The 27,998-nt window shown below is 40.7% G+C and overlaps 1 protein-coding gene across 3 annotated transcripts; it reads left to right on the top strand.

Moving 5' to 3' along the window:
• The first annotated feature begins 243 nt into the window (after window positions 1-243).
• Window positions 244-26,557, top strand: DENND6A (DENN domain containing 6A). 3 transcript variants are annotated; one of them, XM_053377913.1, is made up of 21 exons: window positions 637-653; window positions 4,018-4,066; window positions 4,666-4,704; window positions 4,782-4,824; window positions 8,684-8,796; window positions 9,911-9,991; window positions 11,114-11,219; window positions 11,548-11,627; window positions 12,501-12,563; window positions 14,790-14,845; window positions 15,648-15,770; window positions 17,597-17,692; window positions 18,645-18,739; window positions 19,276-19,341; window positions 19,436-19,500; window positions 19,634-19,723; window positions 19,956-20,009; window positions 20,091-20,200; window positions 21,255-21,357; window positions 21,972-22,046; window positions 24,501-26,557. In XM_053377913.1, exons 2-21 carry the CDS (start codon window positions 4,064-4,066, stop codon window positions 24,624-24,626), a joined length of 1,587 nt encoding a protein of 528 aa, XP_053233888.1. In that variant the 5' UTR covers window positions 637-653; window positions 4,018-4,063; the 3' UTR covers window positions 24,627-26,557. The 3 variants fall into 3 exon arrangements, with proteins under 3 accessions (XP_053233887.1, XP_053233888.1, XP_053233889.1); XM_053377912.1 differs by lacking the exon at window positions 4,018-4,066 and having other exon boundaries at window positions 244-653; XM_053377914.1 differs by lacking the exons at window positions 637-653; window positions 4,018-4,066; window positions 4,666-4,704; window positions 4,782-4,824 and adding an exon at window positions 6,160-6,237.
• The last annotated feature ends 1,441 nt before the right edge of the window (window positions 26,558-27,998 follow it).

Genomic DNA, 27,998 nt, shown 5'->3' with positions numbered 1-27,998 from the left:
AAGGCAGATTTGAAAGTATGCGTAGGAAAACTCCTTCCCCTGTACCCCTGAGGGTCTGTACCACCAACCCAGTGAACATAGCATATTCTTTGGGAGGGTTGTTTAAAAAAAAAATCCTTGAAGAAGCTTCCTACACCCCCTCAAAGACGGACTAAATACTCTCCCTCCTCCCTGCGGCCGCCAAAGGGCTATTCTCCTCCCCTCTGCTTGTCTCCACCCCTATGATGCTCGTTTGGACTCTTCCACCTCCCTCTTCTCGGTCTGCTGTGGACGTTCCCATAGCGGAGCGGGAGGGGGGGAGGTTAGGGGCGGCCGCGGCCCCAGAGACCCGCGTCACGTGGCCCTCCCTCGGGGTTTCTGGCAGAACCGGCTGCACGGCGGCTTAGGGCGAAAGTGAGGGGGAATCCGGCTGCTGCTCGGGTGCCGGCGGCCGTTTCGGTGCGGCGGCGCCAATCGCCATGTCCCTGCGGAAGCCGGGCGATGGCGGCGGCGGAAGCGCGAGGCGGGCGGGCTCCCCGGAGGAGGCTCGGGAGCTCCCGGAATGCGCGCCGGGCGGGCGCCTGATGCCGCTGCTGCCTTGGGACCGCTTCTCGGCCTGGCTGCACTGCGTGTGCGTGGTGGGCTTCGACCTGGAGCTCGGGCAGGCGGTGGAGGTGAGCGGGGAAGGGACGGGGAAGCCCGCCCGTCCTCCCACCAGGAGAGATGCGGCGGGTTCCGGCTGCAGGTGGGGAGGAGGGCAGGCAAAGGCGGGGCTGGCTCGTTTCCTTTGCCCGGGGGCTGACACGGGTCGTGGGAACGCCGCTCCTCAAGGATGGAGTGGAGACCCTCCCGGCATCTCCCCGGGGCGCTGCGGGTCGGTCGCCAGCTCATGTATTTTGCGCCAGGCTGTCTTTGTTGATACAGCGGCTCTTAATCGCTTTTTTAGAGCATTATTCAGGATAATAGTACTGCTGCTTCCCGAGAAGAGGGTGTCTATTTTTCCCCCCGTTTCCTGGTCTTGCTCCGCGTAATAACAGCAAAAGCAGACGCGTGTAACGTGTTTTGAAATGTGCGGAGTTTGGGCGGCTCTCCTTTTATCAGCTGCTGTTGCTCTCAAGAGCCTCTGCTTTCCTTATCCAAGAGGCTCCGTTGTTTGGAAAGCGGGAAAGGAGGCTGCTTCATTAACGAAAGTGATAGCAAAAGAAATAAAATAAAAACAGCGCTCTTGTTACAAGTTCCTTCAAGATTGGCTTGTTTGAGAAAAGTAGCTACTGTATTCCGCCCAGATTCCTTTCCCAAGTACCTTTTTAGTCCAAGATTTATTTTTCATGTATCAAATGTAATATGTGACTGGAGGCAAAATACAAGGTTAATTGTGATATTTGGGTCTTATAATTTTCCTCATCAGTTCTCCAAAAAATTCAGTCATAAAAATTAGATAACTCTAAACCACCCTAACAGCTCTGTGAGGCAAGGTAAGCTTGGGAGACATGGGGTGGACTTCAACATGTGCAAGCATTGCATCTTTCTGGATGGAATGATCCCAGTGCCTTTTTTCTCATGACCTAGTCAATTTTGGGGCACATGGGAGGAAGAGAAAAGGGAGGCTGTGTTGTACAAGTGAAAGTCCTTGGGCTTCCACTGATGGGGTGCATTAGGAGAAGGCAGCCGAGGGTGATAAGCCCAAGGCTATACTTCATTGCTGAGGATCATTACACTGTGAGCTTCATTGTAAAGGGCCACTACAGTACAGTTGTCACAGCATCATGGTATATTAGTGTTCGTTCAGTGAGCCCGGGAAGTGTAAAAGCCATATCTTAACTCAAGTGAGGGGCAAGTCTGTTCTGCAATAGTTTTTGTTGGAGTTCGGTTCATATCCAGTGCACATAAGACACTGTCATCTATCTACATGCACCCTGATCTTCAGTTTTCATTGGCCTTCACCAGTTTGGATTAACTAAGGGGGTGATTATTTAACTGTTTATAATCCACACTTTCATAAAATATATCAAGGCAGCTTACAATAAAAAAAAATAGAATCATAGAATTGTAGAGTTGGTAGGGACCCTGAGGATCATCTAGTCCAACTCCCTCCAATGCAGGACTATGCAGCTGCCCCATACAGGAAGCAAGCCTGCAACCTTGGTGGTATCAGCGCAGTGCTGTAGCCAGCTGTGCTATCCAGCTACAATAAAGGCAGTCTACAAATATCCATAAAACATAATGAAACGTATCAATAAAACATCAGTAGATACTGGCTGGTTAAAAATAAAAAAAATCATATTCTGAAGGCTTGTCTAAAGAGTACAGTTGATAGAAGACTTCTGAAAGAAGGTAGGGACGGATCCTGCCACATCTTTAGAGGTAGGGAGTGTCACAGAGCACATAAAAGACTTAGTCCCTATGTGTGATTTGTGTTTTCTGAACTCCAATCATGTTAAGATATACATAATAGATTACAGCTGGTCCCAAACTTTTTACTCTAGGGGGGAAGTATCCTGTAAAATAATGGATTCTATAACTCTAATTTATTTGGAATAGATTAAGTATGATAATCCAGTTTAACAAAATTGTGCGTGTCTTATGATCATAGACCAGTCCCGAGTTCCAAATCTATGCATGTAGCAGCACCCGCCCGCCCGCTGCAAAAGAACTGATTAATTTAGGGCATTTTCATTTGTTTATTTTTTACCTCTTGCTAGCAGTGGCTGAAAGAGAAAGAACCTCCAGTTGTTTGTCTCCTCTTGAGAAAATTAGTGTGCAATGGTCATTGGAGTGTTAAATCTGAATCTAGAAAACTCAAGATGTGTATTCCTGCCCAGCTATGAAGCTCACTAGGTAACCCTGAAACAAGTCTATAATAACAGCAAGAAACAACAAAAAGAGTAGCCTTGCAGGGGGTGGACTAGATTGGGTCCCTTCTAACTCTACAATTCTATGATTCTAGTATTGTATATTTGTTGTTGTTGTTTAGTCGTTTAGTCGTGTCCGACTCTTCGTGACCCCATGACCAGAGCACGCCAGGCACTTCTGTCTTCCACTGTCTCCCGCAGTTTCGTCAGACTCATGTTTGTAGCTTCAACAACACTGTCCACTGTATATTTAAGAAATCATAAATAACTAAATAACTAAAACATGATAACTGCATATATGTCTCTCTAGCTCCTTGAAGGAATAGGTGATTCAAATGAACTAAATTAATGTGTTTCACATGGCAGAAATGTAAATGTTTACATTTATTCAAAAGTAAGTTTTAGATTCTTCAAACATTTTAAAAATGCACTGTGGCACTTTCCATTTAAATACTGATATCCTTTTAGATCCCTCTGTAGAATCGAAAGCCGACAAATTCCAAAGCAAACACACTTTTAGCCTTAGCTAGCCTATATACATCCGGCACATTGTCTTGAACTCCTTAAAATGATAATGTATGGTAAGCAGGGTTGAGGAAGTGGATGGCCTCCCCCAACCACTGTGGGCAATTTTGACAGGTGGGTGCAGCCACTCACCTGTCAGTTACCTGACATCAGGTAAAGCTTTTTTCTTTGCCTGTGCTGTTTGAAATCAAACCATGTGGGCAAAAGGAACAAATTTTGCCTGATCAGATGATGGTCAGTTCCTGCAAACTCTGCTTCCTTTGCCATTGCACTTTGAAATCACATTTCATGGGCAAAGGCACAAATGGTTTGTAGGCACAGAGAGTCAGCTCATCAGGAATGGCTGCAAACCCTGCAATCATTAGGTCTAGGGCAGGTGAGTGTCTAGCTGGGCTCATGGACTGGAAGTTCCCTGGAACTAATGTTAACTAATGAACATCCAAAAGACAAAACGCTTGCAAGCCATTATTCTGATTGGTAAACTGAAATCTTGTAATGCAATATGGTCTTTTTGGTTCAGTTTAGAGTGACTGTCTTTGAAACTATGGAGGTTTGGAATGTACACAATGGTAACCTCCAAAAAAATATTTATAACTATTGTTTTAAATCGGTTTACAAAGCATTCGTAGGATAGCACTAACCATCGTTGCCTTCTTTCAAGATCATGGAGAGCTATGGCTTGAGCAACTTGCAAATTAAGGAGGGAAATGGTAAGCGAGAGGGGAGTCTTTGGCACATTCCTGATCCCTAATCTGCAGTTGAGCTATAGCATGTATTATCAGTTGAAAGTACATCATAATATAAGAAAGATATAAATGGATATAAGTGTAACAGGTTCAGCTCATCTGCACAGAGCTATAAATAGCTGGAGTTCTTTGTGTTCCAGGTAATACCATGTACCTTGGAAGGTAAGGCATTGTGATTTATTAACAAAAATGGATGATATAAGCAGGAATGAACAAGCCAAAAATGTTTGCAGGGGAAATGCATGGAGTTCGTTCCTGATGTTTCCTGGATATCATTGCTGCCTTTATGTAATGGATTGGATTTTGAACTTTCCAAATGCTGTTTGCAGTGTAAAGTGAAGGGACTGGTCAAGAAGAAAAAAAATCTATTGGATGTATGCAAACCCTTGCAAAGCTGCTGTGAATAAACCCTGAAATCTCTAGATTGGGGCTACTGTCTAGAAGTGCATACCCCACCATTTATGAGAATATGTGGTCACAGGTGCATATAACTTTGCACAATTCATAATGCTGGTAGATTGCACCATCTTTTTGTCGACCAATGCAAGTTTTATCATTTGCAGGTAATACATCCTCAACATGCAAAACTTACAGATAAAGAGGTGAGTAGAAATTTTAAAATACATTTACCATGGCACTTTTCTCCTGCCAAAATGTAACTTCTATTTTTCTCCCCTAGAAAACCAATATTTGCTATTTGTCTTTCCCAGATTCCAATTCAGGTAATTATTTATTAGATATTCATGCTGTATGCATATGAAAAATGAAATGCTTCTGTTAAGATAGAACTGTACTGTTAATAGCATTGTCATTCTAATTAATGTTCAATTTTATTAAGTGAAAATGTAAGGCATGTGATAGGAAAAAACTAAATACTTATTGTTTGTCCTACATGGAGAATTCAAATCAAGGCTGGCATAGCTGAGGGGTCTGAGTATCTGGCCCTTCAGGGTATCTGCAGGGCTTTGGGTCCTTTGGATTCAAAGTTGCTGTGGCACTACTCCATTTCAGGACTTTCCACTAGCTGCCACCAGCAGCTGAACGGCCAGCGGTAGCTCTCTCAATGACGGGGTAAAGCAGCCATCAACATCCTGAGGTGGGGTGGAAGGTTACGATTGCACTATAGAACTCCATACTGTTGTTGGCGGGGGGGACGGGACTTCAAAATTAAGCACTTTGAAGTCCCATTGATTTTAAACACTTGCTTAAATGTCTGAATGAAATCAATGGGACTTCAAAGTCCTTAACTTTGACTGGATTACGTCCAGTATGTAGAAGGATTTGGAAGTGTTAAAGTGCTTTTGAGATATATATTAATTAATTAACGCAGTCTTATGTATAGGTATCAAATACATGTTCAGCTCTGATCTTTCTTTTTGTTAAAAAAAAAGTAACAAAGTAAATTCAAGCAAAATAAAACATTTCAAACTGGAGGCCCCATGGATAGGATTTAAAAAATAGCACTCAGTAGCGAACAGCATTTTTCCCCTTTATCACTTTGCAATAGTCTGTGATAATTTCAGTGTGGTTGGTTTTGGGCAATTCCAGACTCCCATTGCATAACTAGGTGCTTACCTACAAGTACATTACAGAAAGCCAGCAACTTAGGGACATTTCACTTGTGTACATTCAGCTTTATGCACATGGCAATTTAAAAAACTGGAAAGGGGGCAAGATTCTGGGAATAATGACTTTGACAATCCCACCTGCCATTGCACTCAGTGTGTTTTGACTATACATGATTTTGGCTTTAGGCACAATCTCCAGAACATAAGCCCTGCGTAAGTTGGGGACTACGGTACATGCTTTATACGAGGATATTCTTTTCATGTTGGAATATCAAAAAGAAATAAATTCTTTTAAATTATAAGGTGGTTAAGTTTGGCTGTTTTATTTATTTGTTTTAAAATGTTCAGCACCTATATTATACTTGCTTTTTCTTTATGAAAACAGGTATCGCCAACCTTAGTCATAATCTCATTGTCGTTCAGAATCAGCACTGTTGATTCAGTTCTCACATTTCTTTTTATGTTTTTGGTTACATAATATACGTATGTCTGGAGGTTCCCTGGGTGTGGTTGTAGGACATGGCAGAGCACGTTGATGGCAAAAGAGTATGGATCTGGAATTCCTAGGTATGAGCAGAAATGGGCCGTGAATCTGGCGGAAACATAGTCTGGCCTGTGCATCAGCCTGCCTCCTCATGCTGTGCTGCCTAATGGACAACCATTCCAACGAATGTGTGCTTTCTATTTTAGAGAGCAATTTGGTATACTACTAGCTACATTTATGCTATTATTTCTTTCTAAGGAAATGGGCGAGAGGCCTATTTTGTCGTTGTTTTTTTCTAAGCTGGTTTTCTTTTCTTTTTATAAAGGAAAGGGTTGAGAGACACTGGCCTGCATAGGTCCTTCCATGATTTCGGCCCTGGCCAAACCAATAATTAACTTTTATAATTTTGTATTTTAGTTAACCTTGTGTAATCCTGCACTCCATCACATGGAAAGTTTTCCTCTTTATAGTCTCTAAGCACTGAAGTTGCTTTTTGCCTTAGAATTGGATAATCAGTTCCCTGTGATGTAGTAGCCATTTTGTATGATACTGCATTAACAATGTTCTGGGGAATCTTGATCAAATTACATGTAACTCTCCTATTCAATTTACTGTTGAATAGTTCTTTCAAGACACATTATTAGCTACAGCTTTTTATACCAGTATTGCAACAAAAATCAGTTAGTTACAACTTGTGTTTCCCTTTAAAGTTGATTTCCCACCCCAAGAATCAAGGTCTCTATGATTGCTCTTTAGCAAAACAATAACCTGTTTTGGATCAGCATTTTACTGAAGGAAGAGCCTGGTTTGCTGCTGCTATAATTTCTTAATATTGAGCTAATGTTACAGTTAAATATTAACTGGAGAACCTTAGAGATGGAACTTTGAGTATGAATATGGAATTTTGGGAATCAATTTGTAGTGTAAATAATTGTAACCTTAAATGATGAGCTTTTACCCTTATGTGTACATTTTTGTTGTCCCGTAGCTTTTTTCTGAATATTAAAAAAAAATCAAATGTATGCCTATACACATGCCCCAAAGATTGCCCAGCTCATTGGATAAATAGTTCAAAGTCCAGCTCTTGTACTAAGATAGTGTATATATATCCTTGCAGTTCTTAATCAATATTTTGTTTAGCTTAGCATTATCACTATATAAACCAACAAGTACTTAATACTCTTTGTTCTGCTTCTGAAGTGTAGAGCATGGAAAACAGAATGGTCATTATACTGAGCCACTGGCAATAAGAGATGGGAGAAACAATCATGTTTTTTTGTAGAAGTTTAAACAGTTTATCTACTTCTGTTTTATTTGTAATTACTCCATTATGGCATATCTGGTATAGCTCCAGCTCTGGCATATGAGATACAAATTTGTTAGTATTTCCTAAACCTTGTTCGGGTAAAATTTTCCCGTGCCACTGGATCCACAGTTTTAAATTGCATGGATTTAAATATGGTGCTTCCTAGTTGCTGCAGAGAGTGCAAGTTTAGTTGCTTTAACACAGGGGTCAGCAAGCTTTTTTGCGAGGGGGCCGGTTCATTGTCCCCCAGTCCTTTTGGTGGGGCGGGCTGAGTGCGCAGGGTGGAGGGGGCTTCCCTCTCTCCCCCAGCCCTCCCCTCCCCCTGCCTACCTTCTCCGCCGCTCTGCCTGCCGTTGGGAGCCAGCGCCAGCGCCTCTCCTTTCTGTGCCAGCTTTCTCCAGGTGGGCAGCGAGGCTTCCTATTAAAGCCCAGCCCCCTTCCTCCGCAGAGCAGGGAGAAGCCAGCAAGAGGGAGGGAGGAGGCGCCGGTGCTGTGTGCGTGAGGGAAGGAGGGGGGAAATCGTGAAAAAAATGGCAATCACGCCGATCCAAGTGGCAACTCCAGAACCGTCCGCAGGCCGGATCCAGAGGGCAATTGGGCCTGATCCGGTCTGCCGACCTTAGTTTGCCCACCCCCGCTTTAACAGGTAATAATACCGTGGCAGCTCTCGACGATCTCCCTTTAAGCACAGAATGTAAGCCGGGCAATGGGACAGGAAGCCACACCACATTAATACTGCCTGTGGAAACTTTGCAGAACTAAGACAGGAGCTTTATCATGACTCGTTTTCAACTATTCAAACCATTACCCCATTTTTCTGTGGTTTGGACAGCAATGGTAGGAACTCCAGTACTGTTCAACCTCTAATGCATATTAGTGTAGACAGGCAGGAATGGACCCACTCTTGGTGTATACTAAGCATGTGTATTGTGTGTGCACTCTCTCTTTCTGCCAAGAGAGGAAAGTTAGAATTTGCAAAAACCATAGTATGCTGCTATATTAGTCTAATGGAGAAGCACAGCATCCTGCTTCGGCTGTCCCAGTATGGGTGCTCTCTCTGTCTTTCAAAAGAAAACAGCACAGCTACACCAGACCTTTGTCTTTCTCCTACTGATGCACTCTAGCTGCTGTTAGACACAAAATGACGGGACATTTCAGTAAATGTATTTATTGATTGTATTTACTTTGTGCGTGTCCCCCCCCCCCATTTCCTTTTGGCTTAGGTTGCCTTGGAGACACACAATTTTGTTTTAGATTTCGACAGTCTTCTAGCAGAAAGCTTTCATGGCATTGTCTACTGGACCAGTTTGACAGAGACCTACCCATTTACTTGAAGGTTGGGAAAGTAGCTTATCTTCCATTGGCCAAACATTATACTGTAGTGCTTTTCTATAACTGGCAAGCAAGTATTGCGTTGATACTTCATAATGAAATTGTGAGGTCCATTCTGAAACTTGTTCTTCAAGAGGCACCGCTCAGCAAATAGCTGGTGGTGTACTGAGTCATGTAACTTCTAATGATCAACATATTATTTCTGGTGGCATGGAAATATTAACTATTATAGCATATTTAATCTTCCGCAAATACTTCCATCCTTTGGAAATTTGTTTTCAGTGTTCCTATGTACAGTGTTTTCAAATGTTCTGTTTTGGGGAAACCCTTACTTTGTCAGTTTGTCTGCCAAATAATTCCTGATTATTGCAGAGGAGTATCTATGGTGAACATTCAGTTGTGTATCAGTTGACCATAAAGCAGCAATGGGGAACCTGTGATCCTCCAGACATTGCTGGACTCCAACTCCCGTTATCTCTGAGTATTGGTTATGCTGGCTGGGGCTAAAGGGCCACAGGTTTCCTATACATGCCCTAGAATACATTCAGCACACCCCTATGGTTGCAAAATGCAGAGGGTTCCAGGAACACCAAGTTGTAAACCATTACTGTTTACTATTGGTAACCTATTCAAGCCTTTAAGAGAATTTAAATCTCAGTAGTTTGAATGATTAGTATATTTATTTGAAAGTTTATTTTATTTTAAATATAGTTAGAATCACAGCCCAAGTTAGATGGAGGCATTTTTTATTTCATAGCAGGCTTGCTTTTATTTGCCTCCTTTCTGTGTTCAGATTCCTAGTTATAAAAATATAGCTAAACTATGCAAAGATTTTTTCAACAATCTCCGAAAACATTTGCTTCTAAGTTATAACAATGGATTTTCTTACCTTTCATATTCAGATGAGTTGAAGACTTAAGTATTTTTACAGTGCCATATATAGCATTAAGCAAAATGAAATATGAAAACTGATTCTCTTATGAGAAGGAGGCTTATTCTCATTTTATTTTTGTACATAATTGACTCATCCCTAAAGTTGAAATATTGCTTAGAAAGTATAAAGTATTATGGAATGTATTTGTTTTTTAAAAACAGTAAAGGTTTTGGTTTCTTTACAGAAGGATCCTGCATATTATTATGGTTATGTATATTTCAGACAAGTACAAGACAAAACCTTAAAAAGAGGCTACTTCCAGAAGGTAATCTAGTTTTGGAAAGAAATAAGTTCTGTTGAAATCATATAATGTGTTTAAGAATGAGAGGTGAATGCCCTTAGTCTTGGCTGTTAATTTTCAGACTAAAACCAGCATGCATAAATGCAAAGTAATATATCCAATGTACAGTCTTGGAGATAAGTAAGTAAAGGAATCATTGGATTACAAATTGTGTAGTTGATTCGCTGGATTTACTGTTGACAATCTGGTTTATTTCCATATTTGCTTTTTGGCCCGCCCACCCCCAATGCAGTGAACAACATATTTAATCTCTTTTTTAGATCAAGTTATGCACAAGTTTCCAAATGCATGTTAGTAGAAAAACCTTGAACCCCCAGGGAGAAACACGGGGCAGGGGGATATTGCAACTTGACATGGGGGACAGTGGCATTGCAAGGGGGGGCCGTGCGCCCTGGGTGCCATGTCTAGGGGGGTGACAAGAAGACACCCCGCAGCCACTGTCTGTGTGGTTTTCGAGTGGCACCAGCGGCAAACCGCTACATACAACGCATGTGCGGTGTTGCACGCATGTGCTGTATGTAGTGACGCCGCACATGCGTTGTACGTAGTGGTTTGCCGCCACCGCCGCCCCAAGCACCGTATGGACAGTGGTGGGATCCCTCCGCCACTGCTGCAGCTGCAAGCATAGGATCCCGCTACCATCCATACGGCGCTTGGACGGCGCTGGCAGCAAACTGCTACATACGTCGTACGTAGCCACACCACGCATGCGTCGTACATAGTGGCACAATGCGTGCGCAGCCAGTGGTTTGCCCCACCCCGGGTGTCGGTTAGCCTTTGTTCGCCCCTGATGGGGGATTGGTAAACAGGGAGAGATTAGCACCCATCCCTGCTGATGCTTTGCTCAAAATCACAGTCTTCCCAGTTTGCCCCATGGACTTTCTCCGCATTTAAGACATTGTCACATAATAGGTGCATCCTGTAGGTTAGGAACAATGTTACTGCTTGTAGCAGAATAAAAAATAACAGCTAATTATAGGCATTATAAGTATTTAGTGAGGAACTGATGCTTAATTTATAACTCTAAATACCAGTACTGGCTTGAGGAAAGATTAATTTCAGATTATTTTCTTTCTCCTGTACTAGTCCTTGGTTCTGATCAGCAAGCTGCCTTATAGCCACATTTTTCACACTGTGCTTGGAAAAATTGCACCTGAATATTTTGAAAAAAACGAACCTTTCTTGGAAGCAGGTTGGTAATATTGTTGCAAATTACAGTTAACTGCACATTTGTGCCGTTCTGGGGACCTTTTAAAGTTGCAGTGCACTATGAATATATGACATTCAGATGGGGGGGGGGGGATGCAGCCGAGAAGATCAGTAGGTTGGAAGGTGTTTATTCATGTGTGGGTTGCCAGTTTGCCCGCTGAGAAGCCATATGGCATAACAGAAGCTGCAGCCTTGGTCAGGGTGGGTTGTTGGTAGGTCTCATAAACCACAAATCTTAAGAGATATTTGTTAAGGGAGGGTTTGTTGTTGTTTTTACATGCAAATCCTATTGCTTTATTATTATTTTTCAGCTTGTAGCGATATTGATCGATGGCCACCACCAGTCCCAGGAAAAACCTTACATTTGCCTATTATGGGCATTGTAATGAAGGTAATGCTGAGCCTCTTCCCTTCTTGTTTGCTGTATGAATTCATGCTGTGGCTTTATAACAATGCAATGAACATTTTTCAAAACCGTAGTCCCTATATGTTTGCGTTGATTTTATGCTTGTGAGGTTCACATAATGGATAGGAGCAGAGGGTGTATTTGTTTAGAAGGGATATGTATGAAAATTCTGGTATTCTAGAACTTGAATTTCCTCCATCATATTTAGACTTGTCAGCATGTGTTTCTTTATTCTCCTGAAGCTGGATTATTTCAGTGGGTGTAATTTAAACATGTAATTTACACTGACCTATTGAAATCCATATTACTGAAGAGTATTTATTTAGATCAGGCCTGTAGCTGCAATCATGAAATGGACATTGTGTTAGTATTTACTTAATTTACTTCTGTGTTTTTTAAAATTAACTTCTCTGTTATTGCTCTTAAGTAATTAATAGTGGCTTCAGTGTGTCTCCCTGTTTGTTCTTTGCATTATTTCTTTAAAGACTTCAGATGTTCACAGGGCTAGTACCTATAGGTTGGGATGTTGAGATTGACAAAGGTATAGCTCTTGGTCATTTCAACCATTTAAAAACACCACCACCACAATGGTTTTTAGGAAAGAATATTTTAGTTTGTTTGTTACAATGCTGCACATTTTTGTGTTTTTATATTGTAAACCACCCTGTGATCCTCAGATGAAGGGTCATATCAAAATTTAATAAATAACATTCATAATAAATATTTGTACCAATATAATTCTAGCTAAGTATTGCTTTCAGAAGTGGCTGATGCCTCTATTAACTTGTCAATTTAGCATATTAGGTTATTTGTATTATTCTTAATAATAAATGAAGCATATAATATCTGTTTCCTAAGGTGCGGATTCCTACCTGCCACGACAATCCTGGAACAACCCAAGTATTACAGTCGACACAGCAGGTAGTGTGAATGGTTCACCTGCCACTTAAATACTCCATCAAAACAAGGGGCTGACTTTCAAATGTCATTTCCAGACCTTAAGTATAAGGGAATGTGTGTTCTGTAAATGAGGACTAGCTGTAGAGTTGCAAGTACAAAACTGTAGCGTAGGAATTGGAAAGTGGAAATCTGCACAAACATTTTTTGCAGACGTAGATTAGATTCCATAAGCTTTTCTGTCTGTTAAAGCCGAAGCATAGTACAGCTTGCCTCCAAGCCCTGTGTCTTACTCTAATCCTTAATACCTTAAGAAGTTATTTGAAGCCCCTTTAAAACATAAAATTCATATATTAACATATCATCCCTCCAGCACAGGCTTGGTCTGTAGGCCTTGGTCTGTAGCCAGTGGCTAATTGAGGCCCTCTAAGCCTCCCTATCTGGCTCTTATGACTCTTCCCATACTCCTCCCTGGCCCTGTTGGTTTTTTCCCCCTTGCTCAAAAGTTTCATTGAACTCTGAGAAGGCCTTTGGCATGCCTGGATGGGAGATAAGAGAGATGTGTGCAGGAAGTAGCCTACTTTAGAAAAGTAAGGTGTAGCTGTAATGGTTTAGAATGAGGGGTGAGTACCGTATTTTTCTCTCCATAAGACGCACCTAGTTTTTAGAGGAGAAAACAAGAAAAAAAAATATTCTGAACAAAACAGTGGGTGTATGATTTTTGTGGTTCATGCTATGGCCACAGACATGTGATTTGACAGTTAGTTTGGGGTAGCCCAATGCAAAAAAGCCTGAGGATCCATGTGGCTCCGTGCTTTGTAACCATGTTTTTGTGCCATTGCGGCCCCATGCAACAGTGGGTGCGTGATTTCTTTGGTGCAGGCTGTAGCCATGGACATGCCATGTGATCTGATGGTGAATTTGGGGTGACCCAATGTAAAAATCTTGAGGATCCACGGGCTTTTACCTCCCCCTTCCCAGGCAGCCTCCTGTATTCTGTCCCTTATCTCTCTCCCGATCCCACCGATCAGCTGCTTCCTTTCTACACTCTCTTCCCTCTTCTTTGCCTTAGTGTCTTTTCCTTAGCTAGAGCAGTTTTTTGTTCCTTCTTTTCTTCTAATTTCTCTCCTCATTGATTTAGTCTTCCTGTCTCCTCTCCTTGCAAGTTTGCTGTCTCCCAGGCAGCCTCCTTTATTGCTAGCATCCCTTATCTCGCTTCCGATCGCTTGCGATCAGCGGCTTTGTTTCAACACCCACTTCCCTCTTTTTTTAAAAAAAAAGCATGATCTGCTTTTCGCCCCTGGGCAATTCAGCTCCAGGGCCCATGCATTCACTCCATAAGCCGCACAGACATTTTCCCTTACTTTTTAGGAAGAAAAAAGTGTGTCTTATGGAGTGAAAAATACGGTAGTTGAGGTAACCATGTTTGCTGACAATACCAAATTGTTCAGGGTAGTTAAACTAAAAAGGGATTGTGGAGAGCTCTAGAAGGATCTCTCCAAACTGTGTGGGTGGGCCATAAAATGGCAAATAAAATACAGTGTAAGTGAGTATAAAGTGACGTACACTGGATTTTTAAATGTTAATTGCACATGGGATTGGATCTAGTGGCGAATGACCAGTAACGAAACCTTGGGGTTATAAGTTGCTAGCCCCTTGAAAATGTTGACCCCAGTGAGCAGCAGTTGTGAAACACCGTTCAGGGTATCAATTGAAATATTCACTGAGAAAAAAGTAACTCTGAGAATGTTAGTCACTGTAGCAACAGGCAGAGAAGTCCAACTCCCCTTTACTTCAGATTCGGAGGATGGAATGAGCGGAAGTATCTTTCTGCCCAGCTCTCCTGGCTAAGCCTCCTGCTAGCCACTGAACATTTAGGTGGGAAGTACCAGTGGGAGCCAGCCAAAGCCCCCAAATGGAGTGGGTCTGGGCCAAGCTACCTGCTATCGTGCTCCAGGCTGGCGCAATGTTCTTACTGCCTGCCCCATGCCTTCCTCCCAAGCTGCCATGAATGGTAGACTGTGGATGTAGCAGGGTCCCTGATGCTCCATAAAGCCCTGCTGGCTGGGAGCGGGTGGGTAGGTGAGGAAAGCTTAAGACAGCATCCGTAAGAGAGCAGGGCCAATCAAGACTTTTGCGATATACTTAGTAAGAGAGTTCATCATCATTTTAAAAGTAGCATAGTACACCCGGCCTTTTATTGCATGATCTGCTGCTAATTTGACCAAAAGCTTTTTGTTTTGCTTTTAGACAGACACACAGGTCTCCATTGCGTTGCCTACTGTCCATGAAGTTGATCTCTTCAGGTAAAAACTGAAAGGCATATTGGCTTAATCTTTCTGAAGTCCTGAAGCTGTCGTACCCCATCAAAGAGAGTTTCAAACACTGTGGGTTTTAATCACTGCCTAGCAAATGGATATTGAGCATAAGCGAGGCGTTGTTGGTAATCTAGAGCATACAAAAGGAGGGATTGTTTATAAAAGTTGTGGCAATTAATTTAACTGTATTATTAATATGCCTAAAAATATGTATACACTTACCTGGGAGTAAGTCTCATTTAATCTGGTGGGGCTTATTTCTGAAGAGACATGTTATGTTGGTGTTCTCAGTCTCTCTGTTGAGAACACAGATTTTCATTACTCCTTTAATATAAGCTCTGCCATTTCTCAGGGATACAGTTTGCAAGAGTGTAAAGGGAGAAAGTACTCATATTCTTCTTGCCGCTGGGCCACGCTCCTGTCCAAATATCTTAGCACCTTTATGCTCTCTTTATAGCAGGTGCAACACAGTGTAATAATTATGTATTTGGCCACCACATAACCTGGCCAAAGCTGGACAGCTGTAGTTGTATGGCCTCTGGCTGTAGATCTATGCACACTTCATATTTGTGGCTTTCCTGTCCCTCACTTTTTACACCCTTCAATAAGCCTCAACGGCCAGGCATATCTAAGACTCTCAAGATGGTTGTGAGCCAAGGTCACATTTTCAGTTGCATGTTTCTCCCCGCCTCTCTTTTTTGCTTTTCTTTTTCTTTGCTCCCGCTCTCTCTGCTGTAACTAGAGAGAAAATGAAGAAGAAGAAAAGACTATTCTTGTAAATCTGTTTCAGATGTTTCTTGCCAGTGTTCTTTCACATCCAGATGCTATGGGAGCTCGTGTTGTTAGGGGAACCGCTTGTTGTCATGGCACCATCACCATCGGAGTCTTCAGAAACCGTTTTGGCACTTGTAAGGTAAACATATGGAGGAGTTGAAAAAGCTGCATGACTGTGATCTCACCATGAATCACAGAATGTGAAGGCTCTAGCAGAATCCTAGGAATGGCTTGGTTTTCATTAAAAATGACAACACCCCTGAGAAACTGAAGAAAAGTTTTGAAAAGCATGCAAAACCGTAATACTTTGGGGGGGGTTATTGCTGATAGTCTGAGAAGAGTCTTCACAGAGCTTCCAGCCTCACCCTCTGCCTTTTTAGTGACCCAGAATGGTTCTTGTTTTCCAAGGCACTTAAAAGAAAACCACAAATTGTGCAAACCCCAAACCTTCAGGAAACACCTGCTACCCTACTTGCAGAAGCTGATGTAATCTGCATTATCTTTTAAGCATGGAATGTGGATTAAATAATAATTACAGTGATTTTTTCTGAGAAGTTAATATTATCAAATGCTACAAAATAATGAGTGATATCCAACATTGTGTGATTGGAAGTGCTGGACTTTCCTCCATGTGTGCCCCCAAAGTGGTGTAGTGGTTAAGAGCGGTAGTCTCATAATCTGGGGAACCGGGTTCGTGTCTCCACTCCTCCACATGCAGCTGCTGGGTGACCTTGGGCCAGTCACACTTCTTTGAAGTCTCTCAGCCCCACTCACCTCACAGAGTGTTTGTTGTGGGGGAGGAAGGGAAAGGAGAATGTTAGCTGCTTTGAGACTCCTGAAGGGGAGTGAAAAGCGGGATATCAAATCCAAACTCTTCTTCTTGAGCCTTCCCCAACCCTCCAGACCAGATTTATGGGGCATTGGAGGTGTCTACATGAGGAAGGAAGTACTGTTGTGCAAGCAGAAATGTGTTCTCCCTGTGGATAGACGCAATTGAATGTCAGATGGACATGGGTTGTGTTTCACCACCAGTATTGCATGGAACTGACCCCATGTACCAGGGCTTAAGCCTCTCTGAAACCAATAGGGCAGATTACCATAACTTCAAGTGGTGGAGACTTGGAGTTAATCCCCTAAAAATTTTGTTGATGTCTTTTTAATTTTAAACAAATACCTTTATTTTAAAGTACAGTGGTACCTCTGGTTACGAACTTAATTCGTTCCGGAGGTCCGTTCTTAACCCGAAACCGTTCTTAACCTGAGGTGTGCTTTCGCTAATGGGGTCTCCCTCTGGTGCACGATTTCTGCTCACATCCTGGGGCAAAGTTTGCAACCAGGAGCAGCTACTTCCGGGTTAGCGGAGTTCATAACCTGAAGCGTGTGTGACCAGAAGCATGAGTAACCAGAGGTACCACTGTACTTCACTTTAAAATAAGTGAAGTGTATAAAATAAGCGAAGTGTTCGAAGCAGCTTACAAGCACTTCAAAAATAGAATCAAATTAATAGCAAGTGGGACTCAGGACAAAATGTTTTAGTGTGGAGAGTTCCTGTTCAGGGTTTCAGCGAACCAGCTGTGCTTTTTTCTTTGACACTCCATTCATCCCTTCCCCCAGCACTCATTTAGTCTGCTGATACTTCTAACTAGTATGCTATTTTGGCCACATAAGGATCTACATTTGGAAAATATGTTCTCTATTAGGATAAGGGTAACAGTTCAGTAGCATGTATTTTGAAAGACAGTAGTAAAATAGCAACAATGTAGTAAAATTTATCTGTAAGAACCCAAGAGAGTTTCTTTTTTTTCATCTAATGGACAATGTCAACACCAAGCTGACATCCCTGGGTAGGGGATGTTCCAAAATCATGGAAAAGACCCTGTCTCCAATTGATAATTTATAGAGTAAATTTATAATAATCTCTCTCTTTCCACTCACACACTTTTCTTCTGTGTGTCTGTTTCACAGCTGTATCTCACCTCTGAAGTACTATAGTGATTTTAGGCCTTATTTTACAATACATGACAGTGAATTCAAAGAATATACCACTCGTACTCAGAACCCGTAAGTAAAATGGATTATACAGTTTTGATATTTAGACTCATCATTTAATCATAACTCTTGACTTTAAAGGATCCGTGTAAACTAGGGACCTTAGCCTAGGAAGCTTTAACAAAAGCCCTGCCCTTCAGTTTTCTAACAGTGCAGGCCACAGTCAACTGTTTTAATGGAGTCTCGTGTTGAGAGATGGAAAATAGAAAGCAGCTGATGTTTTGATATATTCCAGTATATAGAGTTTCAACTTGTACTAATACAAATTCTGATTACAGGACTGTCAAGACATCCTCCTAATCAGAATAAACATTTCTTAAATCCAGTAAGATCCTATATGGCAATAATAGGAAAAATAACACCTAAGAGTGAGAATTGCAAAGGACTCTAGAAATAAATTCTGTGAAAACAGGTTGCCCCTTAACACAATATTGTCAAGAAAGTAATGGCCTCCCATAAAAACAGATTCAAGTATGTTTTGTCTTTTTTAAAAGAAGCATTGTAATTTTACATTATGTCATATTTTCTTGTAGAATATTGTGGACCTAAAGGGTTTTTTTCCTCTTGAGCAGCTTTGTTGATTACTGTTAATAATTGTCAAATGATTATATATTATTTAAAATAAATAAATTTGCAGTTAGGGACCTGCTTAAAAAAAAAAGATCCTATATGGTGTACCAGAATTCCTATGTATGGGTGACATTCAACTAGTTTTATGCAGAGTAGACCTATTGAAATTAATGAAAATTAATTAATTAGTCCTTCCTCTTCCCCCTTGCACCAATGAAAGGAGCTTTCCTCTTCATGGAAAGGCTACTGCAGATCCAAGCCTTAGTCTTCAGTTCATCACAAGGCTACTATTGGTGTTTTCTACAACAGACTATCCAGACTGCTTCTCTGGAATGTGGTTACTTTAAATCTATGCGGAGGTTATTGATCTTATTGATAATCTTCCATATTTCAGGCCTTCTGTCATATTGGGAGTGACGAATCCATTTTTTGCTAAAACACTGCAACACTGGCCACACATCATCCGAATAGGAGATATTAAACTGTCAGGTAATTTTTTTAATTGACTGAAGATTTCTTCTGCAGTGTACAGAGTATTACCAAGTTACTGTCTTTCCTCCTTTAGCTTAGTTAAATGTGAACAAAATATGAAATAATAGGGGCATTATTGTTAAGGAGTAGAGAGGTGGTTTCGATTTAATGAAAATCTATAGGCTGGTTTTGCCTCTTCAGTTGACTCAAGTCACTTTATAGATTAGACTTTGCAAAAACTGAACTGGAATAGGTATAAGTAGTGATAGGAAAAAATATGCAAAGTAATATCTTTCATAATGTATTTCCAACTTCTTTGAAATGTGGTGAAGTGTACATTTAAACCAACAAAACTCTGCATCAAGCTGAATATTTATGTTTTCATCTATGAAAATATTTTGTAAGCTTGGCCGTTTACAAACTTATTAAACTTATGTTTTACATGGTTACACCAAAAGATGTGCAACAACCTCTTGGATGAACATGCCCAGGGCTCTTCAGATCTTAGTATCTGAGTGATTATACTCACAGTGTCTCTTCCTTCATTTTGGCAGGTGAAGTACCAAAGCAGGTGAAAGTGAAAAAGCTAAAGAACTTAAAGACTTTGGATTCTAAGCCTGGTAATGTTTCATCACTATAACCTACTATTTGCAGAATATTGTTATGGGCCAAAACCAGAGGACAATCCCATGGTGGTTGTTTTTCCCCCCATAGGTGTTTATACATCTTATAAGTCATACTTGAACAGAGATGAAGAAATCATCAAGCAGTTACAAAAGGTAATTTTAGACTTGTAGTTGAACTATATGAATGCACTCATAGTATCAAGTCTGTTAAATATTAGATACCCTTATCAACAGTGTATTGCTATAGCTTGAGGTTCTCCTCGTTTACTGTGATTGCCTTTTTTAGGGAGTACAGCAGAAGCGTCCCGGAGAAGCTCAAAGCATAATCCTTCGTCGTTATTTTTTGGAACTGACCCAGAGCTTCATTATTCCTCTAGTAAGCTGCTATGTCTATGACACTTCTATACTGAACAATGAACATAACCAAGGCTTTGTAATCTAAACCTTTAAGAAGCTAAATTAAAGTTAATAATCTGAAGAGTAGTCACAGTGGGTTCTGAGGCCAGCTTTTGAACAGCCATCAGAAAATGCTTAAGAAATGTAATAATATGGATTTGCCAAACGTAGAGATTCAACATCATTATTTTTGCATCTATTTGTTGTTCTAGGAACGATACGTAGCAAGCCTGATGCCTCTGCAAAAGAGCATATCACCTTGGAAGGTGAAAATTCATTGATAACCTAAATATTCATTTTGTGAATAGCTGCCGGCTTCTGTGCTTATAGCTGTGTTTCTCTCCTAGAGCCCGCCACAGTTGAAGCCATTCAACCAAGAGGAATTTATGAAAACTCTTGAGAAAGCAGGGCCTCAGCTCACCTCTAGATTAAAAGGAGACTGGATAGGACTCTACAGGTAATTCTGTTTTATACCTTGACTATTGCTAAGATTACAGCCTGAGAGACATCCAAATTTCATGTTAAAAATATTTTGGAAGCAGCAAAAAAACAACCTTGCCTCTAATGCTAACCGAACTGCTTTGTAAAATAATGTTATGGTTGTTGCCCCTTTTCTCTTACAGAAATTTATAAATATGTTTAACTTGTTTTTCACATTAATAGAGTCTTATATATCGGTTGTGGACTTTCTTGATTAATTGATCAACAGTTGGCTACCAGGCTAAGTTCAAAGTGTTAGTACTGATGTACAAAGCCTTATGTATTGTTTGTTTTTAAATTGCTTGTTTTGTGGGAAGCAGTTTATAAATGAAATAATAAAGAAACCTTTTTGAGCTGAAGCAAGAAGAATAGTATACAGTATTCCAAGTGTGGTCGCACTATAGATTTGTATAATGGCATTATGATAGTGATAGATGCATGATATAGCATGGATTTAATCTTTTTTTCCCAACTGCTGGGTCAACCCCAAGGTGTTGTTGCTGGTAAATCACCACCATTTCAGAACCCCTGAGCATATACAGTATGTGAAAAAAATTGTTGTAGTGCTGTGCATCATTTTACACTTGTTTACATTGTGTTACATTTGTTATTTTACCACCCAATTCACTCAGTTTGGAGAGGTCCTTTTGGGGACTCCACTTTCTACATTATTATTATTTATATACCACCCTATACCCGGAGGTCTCAGGGCGGTTCACAGAAAACATAACAACATATAAATCAGAATAAAAACAACAACCCAATAACACTCCCCCATTCAGAGAACTGTCCATTTAAACCTACTCTCTGCTGCCTACTTCACCAACACCTGATCCATAAGTGAACCGCTCCTCTTATTCCATAACTGTTAACCTCACACAGGAGTCTTTAGCGAGATACCTTGTCGAAAGCTTTTTGAAAGTACGTTATGTCAACCTCTAGCCATATGCTTGGCAGAGCAATCTTGTAACTTTGATTTCGGAGTGTCACCTTGTTCCACTAGTAGAACTAATTTCCCCTTTGTCTTAAAGGCATTTTTTGAAATCGTACAACTTTGACGGCTGGTTCAGGACTCGGCGGAAAGAAATGACACAGAAGCTGGAGGCACTGCACTTGGAAGCGCTATGTAATGAGGTCAGGAAAAACTGCTTTGCCTTCCTTGTCTTCTCTGTAGAAATAAAAAGCATAATTTGTCCTTGAAAACCCAATTTAAATGGTATGGCCAGTGAGGGCATTTCCACACTTTTCATTTGCCCTGTGCCTAGAAAGCATGGGCCCCAAGCAGTTTTCCCCTTGCCCTACTCCTTTCCCAGGGAAAACCTACTATTTAGCTCTAAATTATGAGCAAACAGCAAGCTGGAGAAAACCCAAATACCTGTTTGCTCCAATGGAGCACTAAGGAGCAGCTTCCCCTGGGGGAAAGTAGTGGAACAAGAGGAAGTGTGGATAAGCCGTGATTAGAGTAGCATTTGTTAATGGCTGGGATCCAAAGGGCTATGCATATTCTCCCTTATGTACATTGGGTCTTTTCAGCTGCTGTCTTCTAACTTGAGTTCTTTGTGCCCTCTGAAATTCTCTCCAAAGTCAAGGGACCCTTGGAAGATCAGCACTGCCTTAGGTACAGGGGCTACCACTCAATAAAGTGGGCATTTAAGACATTTCCTAAAGCTCCAATGATAAAAGTCCCCCCATGCTTTCATTGTAAAGAAATTAACTGAATCTGATTTTTGAACATATTCTTCTGATAGGATTTGCTTTTCTGGAGTCAGAAGCATACTGAAGTGGAAACAGTGGATTTAGTTTTGAAATTAAAGGATAAAGTGGTAGGTAGACAAATTGGTGGGTAAATGTATTCAACGTACTATTCGTCCATTATCAGTACTTTGTGTTATGTTTCATTCTTACTGGTCTAGTCAAGTATCATCTACTCCATCAGAGCTTGAATTCACTAATGAGAGGTTTCCATCTCCCCCACAGACTCATTGCTTAGCTTGTACTTGTCATACTGGACCTGTCCCCAAGACCTGCTGGAATGCTCAGTCGCCTCATTTTCTGAGTACTATTATTAGGGGGAAGAGTAGTGATTTTAAAGAAGCTCCATTATTTGGCTTCTCTAGGAGAAAGGACAAAGCTACAGAGCATGATTATCAAGCCTCTCTAAAGGCCCAACATAATTCTTCATCTTTAATCACAAGGATACTCAGGAGACCTCTAGAGCAGATTCTCAGTCCTATGGGAAGAGCTAGTCTTACTTGACTTCTGTCTTAACTGGGCAATGGAAATAGCTTATAATTAAGATACTACAACCCCCTCTGTCAGAAAACATTTAACGTGAATGTTCTTCCTCTTCTTATCAGAAGAAAACCTGCACAGCGGCCAAAGTGATTCTAGGGAAATCCAGCACACAGCTATCGTTTTCTGTGCATGCTTTCCACTCCTGACCAGAAAAGGGTGGGAGGTAGCAGGTTGAGCACTGATAAGCTTTCTCTGCTAAGTTTCTTGACTAGACTGGAAGGATGTGGGTTGCAATAGTCCATATCCTAGGTTCATTCTCTCTCTTATTTAGCACTGTTACTCCCTTTTTATTGCTGGCTTTGTCATGTGTCTACTTAAGCCCCCCTTTTTGAGGCGGCTTCCTTGCATGTTCTCCATGGGCACACTTGTTGCTTTCCAGCAGATCTAGGTAGCCATTCCTTTGGTAGCTTGCATTATAAAGGTACATCATTACTATACTTCCAACATTTCCCTACCTGCAGCTTTACTTGAGATTGAAGAAAGTTGCTTGCAGAATATGCTTTCTTGATAGTAAATCCCTCTGGTGGTTGCATGTAGTTACTGAAGAGAACTGCATTTATAAACATTCTTAGAGAATACAGTGGTGCCTCGCAAGACGAAATTAATTCGTTCTGCGAATTTTTTCGTCTAGCGAATTTTTCGTCTTGCGAAGCACGAAATCCCATAGGAATGCATTGAAAATCAATTAATGCGTTCCTATGGTCAAAAAAAGTCCAAACAAAGCCAAATTTGGTACAACAAGAGTTTATTAAGTGCTCTTTAAAGTCACACATACTGTAAAGAGCATTTCAAAATTCAAACCCAGAATTTTTTTTAAAAAACAGCAGAGTGGCCCAATGGTCACAGAAAATCATAAAAATGCAGGGGGGAAAAACAAGCTTCCAGATTCTTGCAAACCCCTCCCCAACTGTTCCCCCAGCCACCCAGCACACAGAAATTCAAATCCAGAATTTTTTTTAAAAAACAGCAGAGTGCCCCAATGGTCACAAAAAATCATAAAAATGCAGGGGGGAAAAAACAAGCTTCCAGATTCTTGCAAACCCCTCCCCAACACCAAGTCCTTGAATTCCAAACACCCCAACCCAAAATCCAACCCCCCCAAAAAAAGTTTTAAAAGCTTAACTTACCAAATGGCTGCAAAAGAAGTTTTGGAAAAGCTTCAAAAATCACCAAAGTCTTTAAAAACCTCAAAAAAGGCTACTATGTACACTGCGTTCTATGAGTTGCTCCTCGAAGTCAAGTCGCAACTGTATTAATGGTGTTAAGAAAAAGGAAACAAACTTGCAAGACGTTTTCGTCTTGCGAAGCAAGCCCATAGGGAAATTCGTCTTGCGAAGCAGCTCAAAAAACAGAAAACCCTTTCGTCTAGCGAGTTTTCCGTCTTGCGAGGCATTCGTCTTGTGGGGCACCACTGTACTTGGTAGCTGTGTTTTCCATTAAATTTTATTTAAATCTGCTATCACTTCTGTTCAGTGTGAGAGACCACTTCAACCAAAGGTTGATTTTAAATAAGAACATAGGAAATTCCCTTATGTCAAGTCGGACCATTGGTCTGTCTAGCACACTGACCAGCTGTGGTTCTGCAGCATTTCAGAGGAATCTTTCCCTAGCCCTACCTGGACATGCCAGGGATTGAACCTGTGACCTTCTATATGCAAATTCTCCTTTAAAAACTGGAAGAATAATGAAAGCTTATCTGTAAACAAAAAGCCAAATCAACAGATGGCAGCCAAGGGTATGCCCCAAGAGAAGGTTCCAGCTACAGTGAGCTCAGTTTGTATGAATCCCGAATGTACTGAGGCCCTTTTAGTCTCAATTACACATGAGCCACTTCATGTTTCTTTTTGGATGCTTGCACTAATATTTCGCCAATGTGTGTATTTTCCTGATTCTTCTGTCATGCTTGTTTTCATAAATGCTGACTTCTTATGGATTCTTTTAAGATGACCATGAATTTTTAATTGCAATTTCTGTGGTTATAGGCTGATGGAGAAAACTTACCTGTGAAACCAGGCACTGTGGAAAAGTTACAGATGCACATTGATTCAATTATTCTTGCATTGCCAGAAGATTTACAGGGTATACTCATCAAAACGGGCTCAACGTGACTAACTGGACTTTTATGCAGCCATATGTACCACATCGCACATTTGAAAGGTGTAAAGGCACTTGCAAAGAACAGTGGACATGCAAAGTATATGGTACTGGAAACAGACCATGTTAATATTTAAAACATTTTAAGCAGCCCCTTAGGTTCAACTTGAATATGGAAGGAACTGATTTTTGATTATTATTTTTTGCATACGTTTAAAATTAAGTGCTCTTACTGAACATCCGCATGCATCTTAAACTTCCACAATGCAGTGCAGACACTGCAGAGCTTCTTAAATGGGTGGTGATCTGCCCAATTGTATTAAACTCAGGGGAAGCAATATTCCTGTTGGTTTCAATGACTATCGCACTTAATGGAATAACTAGTAGCTGTCCAGTGAGAACTTCGTCTTGATATTTTATTTCCTCTTAAGATCTCAAATGCTAATCTACTAAATATTATAATTCAGTTCAGTTATTACAGAGCTGATGGCCAAACCTGAATTCATTTATTCAATTTATATCCTGCCTTTCCTACAATGAGCTGTATATGAGTCCCCACCCTTTTACCCTCACAGCAACCTTTTGAAGTAGACTGGGCTGAAAGATAGTGACTGGTTGAGGGTCAGTGAGAGTCATTGCCGAGTGAACATTTGACCCCAGATCTTTCTAGTCCTAGTCCATTACTAACCACTAGTACACCACCCTGGCTCTCACACTGGTTTAACAATTGGGATCCTCCCTGTAGTCTTGGGCACTCCTCCATTTTCCTTCTGTTAGGTCCATGTATATTCTCCCCACATTCCTAATTACAATAATTGGAGCCTGCTCTAGTATTTCAGCTGGGAAAACTCGGGTTACTGCTTATCATAGTTTGCAGGGTGTATTGATTTTAAATCAAGGCAGTACAAATCCCAGTTTAAATCAGCAAGAAAAAAAGGCTGGTTTAAATCATTCTCATGGATAAATCTTATTATTTCCTAAATAATGGTGCAAATCTCACCACTGGGGCCCTACTAATTAATAACTAAATTAGTATTTATACTGTTTCATTCTTGTAACCAGGCCTTTTGCCTCACTACATATATTTTGTGTGCTTTCCTTCTTCAACCTTTTAAAATATTTGCATGTAGATTCTTTCTTGCACTTGGCACCCATGACAGTTTGTGAGGTTAAGTTTGGGAGTATAGGAAACTGAACACTGGACAATTGTCTCCTCTCCAACGTCGCTCCTTTCTGCTTCGCTATGCTTTTGCCAAGCCCTAGCCTCACAGAATCAAACAAAAGTAGCAATCAAAACTGAAATGCCCATGACTGATACAACAGAAGTAACTTGGCAAAGTGTAGGTGGAATGTAAATATTAATATCTGATAAATTATCCAATTAGTTCTTCATACATAGAAAAGCCTCCTTTAATTCAATGGATCTGGTACTGTATATGAATATATTCAGTTTACAGTGTAACTTTTAGAACCAACATGCTTATATTGAGGTTATTTAATATTAACCTAGTTGGTATTTTAGACTTCATATTTACATTTTTAAAACTGAATTTCACATTTGAAAAAACAGGTGGGGAATTTAGCTTTTTAAACAACAAAACTGAAACTAAACATTGCTTTTTTAATCCACTTCGATTGTGTCCCCACCCAGGACTGAAACCCGATTCATTCTTAGTTTTGAGGCAGTGTGATTAGAGGTAACCATAGTCTATGCAGTTCAGATATTACAGCAGCTCAAGCTTATTTTAAACTATGGAAAGGAACATGGAAGCCCAGGGAAGAGGAGCACACAGACTTGTGATTTTCCTCCCTCTCACATCAGCTCTGAGACATCTGAATCAAATGACTTGAGATTACAGTGTGTAATAGTGAATTTACTACCTATCAGGTCACAGATCTGTTTCTAGAATATAAAACTAGTGGTGCCCCCCTTAAAAAAAGAAAACATAATTAAAATTAAGTGGGTGCTTCTTGTCTAAAGTCTTAAGCTTCCTAACATAAGTCTAAATTTTAAATTGTGGCACAAAGATTAAAATGGCAAAGGTTGATTAACAGAAACTTTGCATAATGGCCATTCCAGAAAATACACATTGAATGTGTTGCGGAGTTTGTTGCACATAGACCAGGCTGCTGAACTAAATGCCTCTTATTTCCTCATGCCCACGCACGAATGGGGAGATGAGAGGACAGCCGCAGCCTTCTTTGTATGGTGGTGGTTAGAGAGAGCTACCTCACCTCCCCGGCCCCATGTTAGGGCTTTATCTTTTCCAGCACCATTATGCACACATGGGGCTGATCATGTGCAAAAACCGCTTTGTGTGTGTGAATTGCCCTTGGTGGGTTGGGGTGATGATCGTTTACACCAAAGTATGTCAGTTAAATAGCAACAGGAATACTAACTTGCATCAAATCAATGTCCGTCCCAATTTTGTTAAGTGCATTAGGTGCTTTGCTATCATGTCATAATACTTAATTTTAACTGCCTTCAAAGAATGTGGTTATGTAAGAAGAGGCTGATTTTAATCTCCTGTTTCTCTAGGGAAGCCTTTTGTGATTCCCTGCTATAACAATAACCTTCAAGTATTCTGTCCACAGGTAAAAGCAACAGACAAGTGTGGACAAGTATGCTAAGTTCAACCTCCATGAGCTGGAGAACAAACTTCTGAAGCTGGGAGCCCTTCTGGGCTTGTGGATGCTTCCTGTGTGATTTTAAATTGGGGGTTCAAAAATCGTGAGACCTTTCACAAGTACAGGAGGCTCCCAGCTTCTGGGTAGTACACATTTAGTGCATTTCTCTCCACTCCACTTACTTTTACAGAGAAATAGAATACCTGAAGAGGGTTAATGTATATACTATAAATATATGCATAATGAGCCATTTCTCATTGTAATAAATTATTCTTGCTAGATGCATAACTTTTTTTTAACACAAGAACATAGGAGTTTGTTAACTCTTATGCAATAGGACTTGGAGGAACCTTCCAAGAATGTTATACCAATTCTAACATATACCAGTATATTGTGGTATGTTACCATTAGGAGCAGAAATGCAACAGCTGGGTCAAGATTTAATGATGATCAATACTCCACCACATTTTATTCATTTATTTCAGGCCCGTTGTAGGAAAAAGACTGCCTTTCTATGACATTTTGTACCATTGTTTAGAGTCTTTAATTTTAGCTATACACTACCCTCTGTATTTTTAAGGAGATGTATTTTTAATATTCACTTACATGAATTCCAAATCAGAAGTTGAGAATAACATGTATAAAAGAGGACTTCGACAATTATGCCACTATTGCATTAATATTTAACTCACTGTTTTGCACAATTAAGTAGCATTTTTAAAATACGGCCATTAAATCTTCATTAACTGGAGCATTGC

Source organism: Podarcis raffonei, chromosome 2 (genome assembly GCF_027172205.1).
Source record: "Podarcis raffonei isolate rPodRaf1 chromosome 2, rPodRaf1.pri, whole genome shotgun sequence".
NCBI classification, from domain to species: Eukaryota; Metazoa; Chordata; class Lepidosauria; order Squamata; family Lacertidae; genus Podarcis; species Podarcis raffonei.
This window is presented reverse-complemented; position numbering and strand designations above follow the sequence as displayed.

Bases quoted from the DNA above. Each gene is read 5' to 3' on its own strand.
- DENND6A (XM_053377912.1), top strand. From the start codon at position 459: ATGTCCCTGCGGAAGCCGGGCGATGGCGGCGGCGGAAGCGCGAGGCGG. The intron at 12,564-14,789 runs GTAGTGTGAATG...TTTTGCTTTTAG, and splicing joins TATTACAGTCGACACAGCAG to ACAGACACACAGGTCTCCAT. The intron at 19,724-19,955 runs GTAAGCTGCTAT...TTGTTGTTCTAG, and splicing joins AGAGCTTCATTATTCCTCTA to GAACGATACGTAGCAAGCCT.